The 13971-nt window shown below is 34.0% G+C and overlaps 3 protein-coding genes across 3 annotated transcripts; 1 reads left to right on the top strand and 2 right to left on the bottom strand.

Moving 5' to 3' along the window:
- Positions 1-1342: 1342 nt before the first annotated feature.
- On the bottom strand, positions 1343-3567 carry LOC107424737 (thioredoxin-like protein HCF164, chloroplastic). The gene is made up of 4 exons (XM_016034596.4): positions 3306-3567; positions 2700-2921; positions 2143-2246; positions 1343-1922 (listed from the first exon to the last, which is right to left on the bottom strand). The coding sequence occupies exons 1-4, from the start codon at positions 3474-3476 to the stop codon at positions 1640-1642; spliced, it is 780 nt and encodes a 259-aa protein (XP_015890082.2). The 5' UTR covers positions 3477-3567; the 3' UTR covers positions 1343-1639.
- A 620-nt stretch (positions 3568-4187) lies between these two features.
- Positions 4188-5054, bottom strand: LOC107424755 (uncharacterized). The gene has a single exon (XM_016034614.4). The coding sequence runs from the start codon at positions 4906-4908 to the stop codon at positions 4387-4389; it is 522 nt and encodes a 173-aa protein (XP_015890100.2). The 5' UTR covers positions 4909-5054; the 3' UTR covers positions 4188-4386.
- Positions 5055-5121: 67 nt separating this feature from the next.
- LOC107424754 (uncharacterized) lies at positions 5122-8479 on the top strand. Its single transcript, XM_016034613.4, has 6 exons — positions 5122-5588; positions 6040-6296; positions 6846-7049; positions 7166-7256; positions 7450-7696; positions 7782-8479. Exons 1-6 carry the CDS (start codon positions 5281-5283, stop codon positions 8103-8105), a joined length of 1431 nt encoding a protein of 476 aa, XP_015890099.2. The 5' UTR covers positions 5122-5280; the 3' UTR covers positions 8106-8479.
- The last annotated feature ends 5492 nt before the right edge of the window (positions 8480-13971 follow it).

Here is a 13971-nt window from a genome sequence, read left to right as displayed (position 1 = left end):
AATGTAATTTTAAATTATAAACACTAAACTTAGAATCCTAATTAAAGTTCTAGATATACGGATTAAACTACAATCAATTAAACAGTAGAGCTATAAATTTAATATTTTTTTCATCCAAACATCAATACTAAAGGCTCATAATCACTGACTATTTGTTTGTAATATGTAAGTTGTACATGAAAGAAGTTAACGAGTCACAACAAGAACCAATAATTGTCATAATTATCAGATAATAGGTAAAAATAATTATAATTGTTTAATTATGGAATACACAATATTTATGAAAGGATATAAATCGAATATGATATATATTATCACAATCGTAATCATATGAACTATATTAATAAAGTGATACTTCATTTTTTTAAATAAAATTTAATCAGTTGATAAATCATTTGCATATATAATTATTAGAATTATAGAAGGTTATAAGAACTTAAATTTTTCTTTACAAGTTGTATGATCTACAATTTAAAAATGATTGTAAATGATAAGAAAATAATTGTTTTGAATTTTCAACTTTTTATCAACAATGATAAAAGATTAGAATGTATTACAATATTATTACTTAATTAGGAAGCAATAAATATAGTTTAAGAGCAACTGAGTTTAGTTTAGTTTGGGTGACTATTGATATATATATATATATATATATATGATATAAACAATAATCTTTCTCAGGATTGATAAGATTGATTTTTTTTTGGTTATATTTGTTATGTAGACGAGTCATTGTTATGTAAAATGAAATTCTGATAATTGTTAAGAATTTCAGGATGGGGAGAAAATATACTAAATATCTAACCAAGCAGACAAAGAACTTCATTGAAAAGTAAACTCTTTATCATTTTAAAAAATGGGGGAAAATACAGACATCTAACGGAGCAGACAATGAACTTAATTGAAAAGTAAACTCTCTAGGATTTAAAAAACTGGACGGCTAGATATTTAACATTTATCAAATAATTGCTAGGATTTAAAAAACTGGACGGCTAGATATTTAACATTTATCAAATAATTGCTTTTGTATCAAGTGAGCTTGCACAATTTTACTTTGCCACTTGTAGATGGAAGTCGTTTATTCCCAACTTGATATATATAAAAATATATATATATATATATATATATATATATTTCAAAACAGGAAGTAACTTCCTGATTGCCGCAAATGGTTTAGCCAACTACCTTCAGAAGCAATTGAAAAAATGCTTGACGTATGAAAGGATAAGCAAGTAGCGATTGTTGCAGTGACTTAGGGATAGCTTATAACATGTGCATTGTTAATATCCCTGTTTTAATAATATAGGGTGATCTACAAGCTACCACTTTTACAATTCATCTGTGGTAATAATATCTATGTGTTTCTCCCTTTCAAAAGATTTCAGTCTAGCTGAAAAGCCAGGATAAATATTCATCTTAAGATACAATTTCTTGCAGTTAAACCACTTTTACAATTCATCTGTGATAATAATATCTATGTGTTTCTCCCTTTCAAAAGATTTCAGTCTAGCTGAAAAGCCAGGATAAATATTCATCTTAAGATACAATTTCTTTCAGTTAAATACACGATCAGTATACTGTAAAGAAGTTGGAGACTGAGCACCTTTATATTTGGTTGCTTCTCCATAGAAGGTAACATCTATCCATGACTTCTGGGATCAGCAACTTGGTGCACTTTTCTGGCTTCAGCACTTGAATACTGTCCCACGACACGGGCATGAGGTACGGAAGCTTCTCCATGAGAAAGGGCATCCACATTCTCAAGCAAGTACTTCCTTGGAAGCCTGCCTACTACATTGCCCTCTTCATTTCCGTCTTTGTCGAGAAAAGCAAAATGTGGGATTCCCTCAACACCAAATTCATCAAGCTCCTGTTCCCATCTTGTGTTGTCGACATTCAGCATGACAAAATTTACTCGATCTCTGAACAAAGAGACATAGTTTAAATGGAAAAACTAATTTATTTTTAGACTTACAATGAAATGGTACATTGATAGTCAAAAGCTGTAAATAGATAGATCTAGAATTTTACAGATTCTTTAGGAACCTAAAATAAATATGTGATGCTAAACTTTATAATTGTCCAACCAGAAATAAAGGTGCAATAGTAATTAAAAGTGAAGTACAGTAAAAAGATCATTACTTGTATTGCTGCTCAACTTTGTACACATCAGGAGCTAATTCTCGACATACTTCACACCAATCTGCATAGAACTCAACCACAGTGGGCTTCCCGTTTGAAAGAGCCTATCAAAACAAAAGCAAAATATAAAATATAATATAGAACATAAAGAAAAAAAAAAAAAAAAAAAAAAAACCAATATTAATCATCATGCTCAATAAGGCTACCTACCAGATTACTTTTTAGAACTTTTTAGAAAGCACAAAAGTAATAAAAAGATTACTGCAATCTGGTATCCATAAATTGCTTCTGTAAGAAAGGCATGCCCAAGTTACTACATTTCCTAAACCACAGAACCATTCAGGAATAGGGCATGAAAACATCTATAATGCAGGTTGCAGGGGTATGTCATGTGTAGTTAAACGTCTTAAAGTTATAAGTTCAGAAGTCAGAACAATTACAACAGGAACAACCCCTTAATCATGCTCAATAAAGCTACCTACCGGACCAACACAATGCAGAGTGAGCTAATCGGCAGAAAAAATCTACCAAGGGTATACATAACTCAATCAACAAACCTCTTCATAAGGTAATGCAGCAGCAGCAAGGTCCTTCAAAGAAACACCAAAATCCAGCCTTGCGGATAAGAAAAGTCCCACTGCGGCAAGAGTTGACACCACCGCTATTTGCTTGTTGATACTTTTATTAGGAAATTCCGGAAAGCCGGAATCTGCAGACGAGTTTGTAGCCTCACTGGGGCTCTCTTCATTGACTGAGCCAGAGTCAGTAGGCAACTCTTCCTGAACCATGATAATTGAGGCAGATGATCAATTTCTAACATCAATTTTGTCCCACAATTGTTGACCAAAGTTCGAAAAGCAGAAACTAAAGAAAAAAGGAAACCATAATTTAACTAGTAGCTGCAATTACTTATGCAACTTCAACAAACTCAAATGCCCATAAAAACAAGAACTCAAGATCCGTGAGCTAATTAAAGACCAGCACAGCCAAAGTAAATGAGTTTTGAAATATTACGCAATAACATGGAAAAATTACAGAATTAAATCCTCGACCCAGAACGAATAAATGGGAAAATTATGCATATATAAGGTAAAAATGAACACTTGCAACGCTCCAATTACTGGTTAAGTGCATGAGGATTAGAAGGAAATATAAAAGCATACCTTCTCGGAGGTTTCAGTTGGATTAGGGGTCGTTTGGCAAGCAACGCTTAGCAATCTGCGGGCCTTGTTCTGGAAACCAATATAGGATTTTACCGATTGAACAGCTCGTGGAGTTTGAGAAAATGGTGAGAATCTATGGAGCCCTACAGGGTTGGAAGCTACACGAGCCATGGGAATGCTGAAGCAATTCTTTGCTAATTAACCGGGCGGTACTCTTCGGTATACTGCAGATTTATCTTTCTAGTTTTGAACTCCGCAGAGTCATTTCCTGATTTGTCCCTCACCAGTCGTTGTGGCGTAACTAAATTCTCAGTCAAATTAAATGTTTTGACTTTGGAGAAGATTTTTTTGTGAAATAAAAAAAAAAAAAAAGAAGCAAAAAATGGACAATTTAAATTATAGCCATGAAAATTATGGATCCAAAACATTTTTATTTCCTTATTTTCGTTTGTGTTAGTTTTATTTTCTTTTTTTAAAAAAATTAATTAACGACTTCTATATGTAATAATTGTGATAAGACTTAAAGACTGTAAAATAAATAATGTTGCAATGTAAAAAGATACATTATTTTATTATCTTTGTACTCTCCAACTCCTTTTATCCTAAAATTAAATTCATCACCGTTTCCTTTTTTTTTTCTTGCACACTTTGTAAAATAAAAAAAATAAAAAATATTTCAGTAAAACTTAAAAAAAGTTGTAGACTTGTAGTTTTTTTGGGTAGATTAAAAAAAAATTTAAAAAAAAAGTTGTAGTTACTCTTATTCTCTATATTCTTATTAATTGGCTGTAAATTCCGCTAAAAGAGTCATTTTGGTTTCAGTCAGATTGGCATAGTTGCTTAGAAAGCACTAGCCTTGGATAGACAATAAATTATAGAAGATTGACAAAATGAATTATTAAACTTAAAAATGGGAAATTCAATTTTACAAAGCTTTATAATTACAGAAAAACAAGCATCTTGCATTGCTAACTTTCAATTACATTAGCTAAATAAATACAAAACACAATTCTCAATCAACGCTAAGTACGCAACCTTATAGCTGATAATACACCAACTGCGTAGAAAACGCAGACCAATCTCACGATTTCCGAGCTTCTGGCCCCAATATACCGTTTACTATCGAAGTGGCCACCAAAACACCCAAAAACTCCGCTCCCGCCACCACTCCCGCCTGAGCTAATCCGCCAAAACCCACCGCCGTTTTGATCTCCTTTTCCGCCGTTTCTATCCCCCTCTCCGCCTCCACTATCCCTTTCTCCGCCGCCACTATACCTCGCTCCGCCGTATCCAGCCCCTTCTCCGCCGCCTCGAACCCTTCCTTCACGATCACCTCCGCCTCCTCCTCTGCCTTCTTCAGCTTCTTCTTCAGCCCGAACAGCCCGATATCCTGCGCCCTCGACGTCCGCTCTCCCACCATCACTGTCCCTGTTGTGGTCAGCAAGAAAAGCAGCTGTCTCCGGCCTGGAACGGCGGTCGTCGTCGACAGCGAGGGCGGACCAGATTTTGAGGCACGTGCCAGAGAGGATATCGGTGCCACAGCCACATTACGCGCACGGTGGAGCGTGAGCGTTTGGAGCAGAGGTGAGAGTGTAACAGCCATTCCTCGCTTTGTGGTCTGCAACGCTTCTCGATCTTCAACTCTTTTTGCAATTTATGTCAGTATGTGGTTTTGGCTTTGCTTATCGAGCTTCTAAAACTCAAAATTACGTGTATGCCCTTTGTTCGTTTCGACTAGCGATTATTCGACACGTATGCTACAGATGCAACGGCATAATTTTGTGAATCTAATAAAAAATTAGGGATAATGTAGTAAATTTAGTACGGACAGGAGAAGAGAGAGCGGTCCTTTTAAGTTTTAATATATAAAATCGAAAAGTCGTCTAATTTTCCGCCAGTTTTAAAGTGGAGGGAGCTAAACCCTCTGCGCGAAGCTTTTTCTTTCAATTTCCCCCAAATTTTCGAAATCGAAGGCATGGCGGAAGAAGCGTCGGCGTCGGAAACCTCAGCTAGGGAAGTGAAAGGAACCCTAGAAACCCAGAACTCCGAGGAGGCCACCATACAGTCCATTCCTTTGGGAGGCACGGAATCCACTTGCAACAATATTGATGGCGACAACAATAATAGCAATGGCGCAGAAACTTCCGCTACGACCTCCTCCGAGGGTGACCGCGAGAAGTCCCTGGAGTTCGCCGTTGAGCTGACGGAGAAAGGATCCAAAGCCCTTAAAGACGGTGATTTCTTTGAGGCCACCGAATGCTTCAGCCGTGCCCTGGAGATCAGGTTAGGGTTTTAGGTTTACGTTAATACATTTCTTGCTTGCTCCGTTTATTTCTTGGGAATGCTTGGAGATTAAACTGTTTTTTTTTTCTTTTTTTTTTTTTCTTTTCCGCCCCTTAATTGGAGATGGAAATTTACGATTTTATTGGGTTAGGGTTTAGTGATGTGATCGAAACGCCAAAAGAATCTTTCTTTTTTCGGTGAAGGGCATATTGTCATATGCCTATAATCATGTTTTCACATAAACTGATTCTTTGTTTGTTAGCTGATTCGTTTGCCTTACAATTACTTGAAGATTATAAGTAGTTGAATTAGTTCTCAGTAGGACTATTAGGTTTTCTGGTTTTTGTTTTATGCTTCAAGTGTTGAGGATTGCATGAAAGTGTTTGATTGTCTTTTCTTTTTGAAAGTACCTTTTCTTGCTGGTAGTAATTATATTTATCTACAACATCAGGGTTGCACATTATGGTGAACTTTCTCCTGAATGTATCACTGCGTACTATAAATATGGACGTGCACTTCTGTACAAAGCTCAAGAGGAGTCTGATCCATTGGCTACTGTGCCGAAGAAGGAAAGTGAATCTGAACAAGACTCTGCTAAAGATGGATCTGCTAAGAATGCCGTAAATGGTGAATCTACTGCAGCTTCTGTTTCTAGTAATGCTGAAAATGATGCAAGTCTGAATGATCAGGAAGGAGCACCGGATGATGGTAGTTTCTTGTCTGAATATAGATGAACATGTCTTCTTTTTTTGTTTTTTTTGGTACTTGACAATGAGTTGGCCTCTTATTTTTCTTCCAGAAAAGATGTCCATATCAGCAATTTATCAACTTGTTTGCGGGTCGTGTCTAATCTAATCACGTTATAAATTTCTATTTGTGTGTGTGCATTTAGTAGCAACAGTATGATCAGAATTTTCAGTTTGTTTGTCTAATAAATCATTTGATGGTTTATTTCAGCTGCAAGAAATAGAGGATTATAGGGCTGTTTGGGTTTACTTTCAAACATATGAAATCGGCCAGTTTAATCCTTTAGCATGCTCTCTCTCTCTCTCTCTCTCTCTCTCTCTCTCTCTCTCTCTCTCTCTCTCTACATCGATTTTTGTTTCCATAAAACTATTTTATTTTAAATTAGTTATGGTCTCATTTCTTCTATTGGAATCTAATATTTACAGCAATTCCTCTTTTCAATATTCTCTATGGACTATAAATTGTAAATTATTTCTAGTGATTTTATTATGTTTTTAAACTATGAGGCAGTATCTGGTGGGAAAGACAAGGATGAAGATGATGAGGATAGCGATGTTGAGGAAGAGGCTGCTGAAGCTGATGATGATGACTCTGACCTGGATTTGGCATGGAAAATGCTTGATGTTGCCAGAGCAATTTCTGAAAAGCAATCTGGTGACACATTGGAGAAAGTGGATATATTATCAGCTTTGGCTGAAGTTGCATTGGAAAGAGGTATGTTCTCTGCATGCAGATTTATTTGACTTGAGATTTATTTATCTTTTGTTCGATGACTAGAAACCTCATCCAGTGGCTTAAACAACAGTTTTAATTTTCTGTGCTTCTTGTAGAGGACATCGATACTTCTCTTGGTGACTATGAAAAAGCACTATCTATTTTAGAGCGTTTGGTTGAACCTGATAGCCGACAACTAGCCGAACTGTATCCTTTAACAATTATAGTTCTTGAAGTGTTGTCATTGGACAGCTGTAATACCACTTCTTTCTATTTTGGTTTCATTTGCTTGGTTATTTTTGTCTTTGTGTCCTTCCCCTTTATTGATTGAGCTTCTATCTTGCTTCTCATTCTTCCTTTACACTGGATAACAACTCAAAACTTTAACTGGGAATTTAAGATATTTCCGTATTTGTTTATGCTTGGAGATCGGCTCTAAGCCTCAGGAAGCCATTCTATATTGCAAAAAAGCATTATCAGTTTGTAAGGTTCGGGTTCAGCGACTCATGAATGAAGTGAAGAGTTCTCCAGATTTAGATAAGGGTCTCCAGCAAACTTCTGCTACGTCCCAGTCTAGTAGTTCCGTGTCAAATAAACAAGAAGAGATTGAAACACTAACTGGCCTCTCTGCTGATCTGGAAAAGAAGGTAAGTTCAACTTGACTTGTACTGGTAAGGAAAAAATATTTGTACTTAACATTCTGGAGTTAATTATGAAACCTCTGGCTTGCAGCTTGAAGATTTGGAGCAGCTTGCAGCAAATCCTAAATCAATTCTTTCTGAAATCCTGGGAATGGCAGCTGCCAAAGCAAAATGTGGTGAAAAAGGAGCATCTTCAGTGCAGGTGGGTAGTGCTAATAGCAATGTAGGTTTCGACTCCCCAACTGGTTCCACTGCTCACACCAATGGGAATGGATCTACTGGGGTTACACATCTCGGTGTAGTAGGCAGAGGTGTCAAGCGAGTGTTAATGACCTCTGGCACAGCAGAATCAACCCCTGCGAAGAAACCTGCTACAGATTCGTCAGATGACAAAGGTGACGGTGAAACCTCTTGAAGTGCTGGATTCAGTGATTTTTGTATGAAGAAACTTGTTTTGGATTCATTACTAGAGTATGGTGACTCCTGATGGTAAACTTTTATCATTTCCAATATTGAAATTTCCAAAATTGACCAGTTAGTTGTGTAGTTTTTATTGTTGTACGTTATATGCGTTTCCCTTATCAATATATCTGTCACTAACTTTGGATGGATATCCTTTATATTATCTAGCTATGGTATACCGTCAGGGACTCGGGGCCAGTCCAACTGTATCCGTGGCCTTAGGTTGGAAAAAAAAGGGAAAAAAAAAAAAATGCCTTTTAAATAGAAGTGTTTCTATGTAAATAATATTAATTATTTTGTGTTAAAGATATTATATTATTATAGTAATTTTTTTTTTTTCTTTGGATGTAATTGACGATGTTTTGGTTAAAGAGGTCATTCTTGGTTTTTATACTCCTTTTAGGAGGATGTATAATAATTCTCTCTCTCTCTCTCTCTCTCTATATATATATATATATATACATATGTATATAGAGAGAGATCCTATGAAAAGGACCTGTCCGCATCATATGAAAGGATTTCAACGTACGTTTCCTTCACCCATTTAATGAAACGGTGCGTTTGCACCCTGTTTGAAAAAACAAAAAAAATTAACAAACAAAACAGTTTCCTTTTTTCTCTGCTGCCCAGCTCACTCATTTTCGGAAGAAAAAAAAGAGAAGAAAGGAAGAGAGAAATCCTTCACCCGTTTAATGAAACGGTGCGTTTGCACCCAGTTTTAAAATTAAAATAAAAATAACAAACAAAACAGTTTCCTTTTTTCCTCTGCTGCCCAGCTCACCCATTTTCGGAAGAAAAAAAAAGAGAAGAAAGGAAGAGAGAAACACGCTGGACCTGGAGCTGGGCAGCAGAGACAGTTTCCTTAAAACACATAAATGGATTTGTTTGTTTCGTTTTGTTGTGTTTTGTGTTTTTTTTTTTTTTTTTTTTTTTTTTTTTTTTTTTTTTTTTTTTTTCCCTCTCGAAAATGGGTGAGCTGGGCAGCAGAGAACGAAGGAACCTGTAGCTGTTTTTTTTTTGTCTCTCGAAAATGGGTGCCAACGCACCATTTCCTGTTTTGGTTTTTTTTTTTTTTTTCTTTTTTCTTTTTTCGAAAATGGGTGAGCTGGGTAAGCAGAGAGGGCAGCAGAGAAAGAAAAAACCTGAAGCTGGTTTTTTTCAAAGAAAGAAGGAACCTGGAGCTGTTTTTTTATTTTATTTTATTTTATTTTTATTATTTTTTATTTTTTGGGGAAAATGGGTGAGCTGGGCAGAAAGAAGGAACCCAAGACTTTTTTTTTTTTTTTTTTAATGTTTTTTTGGAAAAATGGGTGAACTGGGCAGCAGAGAAATGGGCAGTAGAAGAAGAAGGAAACTGACGTGGTTTGTTTTGGCTCTTTCTTTTTTTTTTTTTTTTTCCAAACTAGGTGCAAATGCACCGTTTCATTAGACGGATGAAGGAAACGGACGTTGAAATCCTTTCCATATGGTGCGGACAAATCCTTTTCATAGCATCTTTCTGTATATAAATATATATATATATATATATGTGCATTTTCTTGCGAAGGGATGTCAAGTTTTGTTTATATAAAATATGTTATATTATATATATGTATGTGTGTATATAAATGATTAATGCAATGTTCGAAATTGAAAATGAAAGATTAAATTTGAGTTTTTAATTTTCTCAAAAAAAAAGAAAAGAGCATTTGATCGGTACATCAATTTAGAATCGTTTGTTACACCAAAAAAAAAAAAAAAAAAAAAAAAAAGGAAAAGTGCTTTTTACGATTTTCTTATGCAATGAGTAGTCTGAATTCTCTGGAACTGTTTGGATGCTGGATGCTTTGGGCCTATATGGGCTTCATTCGTTAGAGCCTGTTGTATAGGCCTAAACTTGTTGCATACTAGTTTTCTAGTTCTAGCTAACGATGTAAACAACTATGCAATATTCTTCAAAATTCAATGGTGTTTTTATTTTTGAATGACACGTTTTAAAAGGTTGTGTACAATTTCGCCGAGACTGATAGATTGAGCTTCGATTGTGATGGTCTTTGACTGATTTGGTGGGATTTGACTATTAATACTGGATTGCTGCTTTTAACATCCAGCTCAAGTGATTTAACGTTATTGAACAAAAAAGAATAATAAAAAGTCCAAATGAGAATCAAAAAGTAGCAAAAATAGACGATATGTAAGTCGATGTTGAAAATTAAAACGGGTGGTACCTTTATAACAATATAAAATAGCTTCTTTTTTTTCTTTTCCTTTTTTCTATTTTTGATGGGTGAAAATTGTGGGGAAAAAATTTAAGCGATCATAAAGTTGGGAAGGAGAAATCGTTTGATTCTTTATGTTTTATTCGAAAGAATAACTGTCATATTTCTTGTATGGAATCATTTAAAGATTAGTGATTCGAAAGGATCATAAACAACGACAAACCTATGAAGGTTGAATATGCATTTTTTTGCATAAATATAGTGCATATGATCATCATTCAACATGTTCTTGATTTAATTTTAATACACAGCCGAATGCCAAACACAATACAGCAATTGAATGCCGAAATGTCTTTACAAAAAGGCGGGATTGTTCTCTTTTCTTTATTTCTTCTGCTGCTTGCTAGCGGACCGTCGTTTTAATAGAAACTCTATTTTTCGACAAAAACAAATGAATTAAAGAGTGGTTGGAGAAAGCAGTTTTTTTCCTTTTGTTTTTATTTTCTTGGGGTCATGGAGAAAGCTGTTAATGGATTGGATGGTCTTTGTTTTATTCCTTTAGGTGAAGAGCAAGAAAGTTACGACTTCTTTTATTTTTTATTTTTTATTTTTCTGTTATTTTTGAGGAGATTGGTATCCAAAGAGATCTTTAGCATTATTCTCTCATACATGGAATATATCATGGATGGTTATTGGACCAGCATCTCACGCCTATTATATTTTGTTTTTAATTAGTTTTTATACATGTTGCTCCACTAAAATCCAACTTGTAAATTGTAAGTTGCTTGGATTTTTTCACCTCCCACACTTTGTCAGCAAACAGTGATCTTATCAGTCTAATGGTTGATAGTTCTTACCCCCAAAAAAAGGAAAAAAAAAGAAAAAAAAAAAAGAAAAAGGAGAGAGAATAGTAGTTGATAATTCCCAACAACAATATGATAGTTTAAGGCCAAAAAATATATATATTAATCACCAAAACCCTATTATTAATTAACAAACTTGAACTAGAGTTGGTTAATAATACATGGGAATCAAATGAGCTTGGCAAGATCAGTATAAGTGAATTACAAAGCAAAAACGTTACAACCAATAGAAAATGTTGTCACCCACTTACCCTCATCAGTTGGGAATTGAGACAACAGAAAAACAATATTTATATATATATATATATATACACACACATAGATACAGGAAAAGAAAAACCAGGTCGATAGTATCAAAGTTTAGAAAAATGCTATATATATTGAGAATGTATAAGAAGAAGCAAAGTAAAAACACAAATATAGATCAGAAGACAGAAAGAGGTTGGTAAATTATTGGGGAAGAGAGGATGTGTTTTCAGGTCAACTGTAAGAAGTGTGGGAAGGTGTCGTGGGGGGGCTGTGGGAAACACCTTGCCTCCATTTATAAAACAATTGACAAAGGAAATCATTGCATGTGCCGCTCGTGGCCTGGTGTTGCTATTCCTTCAGACGAAACACCATCTGCTTCTGCCCACCAACAGCCCCAACAACCATCCGGAACCTCGGCTGCTTAACGGCCCCATCAAAGTCCGGTAACCACAGTTTTTTTTTTTTTTTTTTCTTTTTCTTTTTCTTTTGCTTTTGCTTGTTGAGTGTTAATGATTGTCGCATCCATTTAAAATTTTATATTTAAATTTAAATAAAATTACAAATAATGCCTCCAGCGGCTAAAAGTTTACCAGGTAAACATCACAAGATTTAACTGAATTATTAAGAATCTCTAATAATTAATTTACTTATATTTATAAAAGAATTTGTACATCAATCATATGTTTCTAGTCATTTTTTTTTTTCTTTAGCTAATAATGTTTCTAGTCATGTTAATAATGATAGTAGCTACTTTTGTCGGTTTTGATAATGTAACACTTTGAAGCAATTGTGCATATAAAAATGGTTTCACATAAAAAATCGCAAAAAAAAACATAAAGAATATTCATATATCACATGTATTTGTACTCATAATTCAATTAATTAGCCAACATCTTGTGCACTAGCGATAACATGAGCATGTGAATTCCATGACTCGAGCTTAATGATATTTTGTAATATTATATACAACTTTTTATTCTTATGTTACTTCGTTTGTGTTCGGCTTTTAGCTGATTATAGAGGGTCATTGATTTTATGATGGGGATTTTTTTTGTCCTATAATACTTGTTTGGTATTTTTTGAACACCAGACAGATTTGGATTGTATTTGTGTGATGTGGATGTGCTACTAAGATTAGAGAAAGAATTAGAGTGTAATAATTTAAAGATAACAAAAACGTAAATGTAACAAAATAAAAGGACTGTATTAATATTCAAAGAATAATCACATTGAAGGTTTTCTTAATGCCTTAACAATTAGGACTATAAACATAAATCAACTTAAAAAAAAAAAAGAAGAAGATAAAAATAACAAGTTCTCTATATGACAAAAATTAACTAAAATAATTGGGAGGAAACGCTGTAAATAATTAAAGGGGTATTTTTTGTTACGGTATCCTTCTATTTATATTTATAGATTTTAGACTGCTCGGTTGAGTAAAGAAAATGTATGAATTAAGAGATCAAATCCCATAATTTACTCCATTCATTAATTTATGAAAATTTTCCAAATATAGCGAATTATATGATTGATTTTTCCTTCGATTATAGATAAGTATTTTAATTTCAAATTTTAATTGAAAACTATAGCCATTAATAGCTATACATGATCTTCAAATCTTCAAAAATGTTGATTTATCCTCAAAATCAAATTCTTAGCCTTATTCAACTCCTTAAATTGTTCCAAAAATAAAAAACAACTTTATTCAAGCTCATTCAAAAATTTCATTAATACCTAATTTTATTATTATTAAAATAGAAAATAATATTATTATTATGGAAAATAAGTGGTGCAAAACAATAATACAACAAGTTGCTGCAAATCATCGTATAAAACGAGAGAATCGTTATAGGCTTGTAGCTTAACTTGTTCTCGATTTTATCAACAATTATTCGGTTTAACATTTATTGAACCTAAAAATTAGAAACCTCGAGTTATCAATTTCAGTATCCATAATGATAATAGGGGCATGGTAAGTACACGACTATCTCTCAATAACTTCTACTGTTCATTATTTTCAGTACAAAATTCAACCCCAAACATGTCAACAATTTCTGCCTAGAAATATTAGGTGGGGTATAAAATTCAAATAAAAAAGAATCTCTTTTTAAATTGTGGAATATTGGCTTTGCTTTAATATTTGTTTTTTTATACGAACTTGATAGTAATTAATGATTTTGATTATTTATTATATGATATTTCGTCTGGTGCAGGTAAGGTGTGGCATCTTGAGGAATGCCTCGGATACTGGTCAGGAGTTGCTATCCTAGAGTGTCATGGTGGGGTTATCCCCTAAATAATGGACGTAGAAAAAGATAAAGAGGGTCTTAGTTGAATACCATCGTATCCTACTAGGGCTTGTTTATGAGATTGTCTGGAAGATATAAAACTATATTATAATGTAATCTGTATAGGTCAAGATACATTGACCAAATCAAATGAAACCTGTCTCATTAGTGTGTATGGATTAATTAATAAAATAAAAAGGAATAATATTCCTCTAATCTTG

Source organism: Ziziphus jujuba, chromosome 7 (genome assembly GCF_031755915.1).
Source record: "Ziziphus jujuba cultivar Dongzao chromosome 7, ASM3175591v1".
Taxonomy (NCBI): Eukaryota; Viridiplantae; Streptophyta; class Magnoliopsida; order Rosales; family Rhamnaceae; genus Ziziphus; species Ziziphus jujuba.
This window is presented reverse-complemented; position numbering and strand designations above follow the sequence as displayed.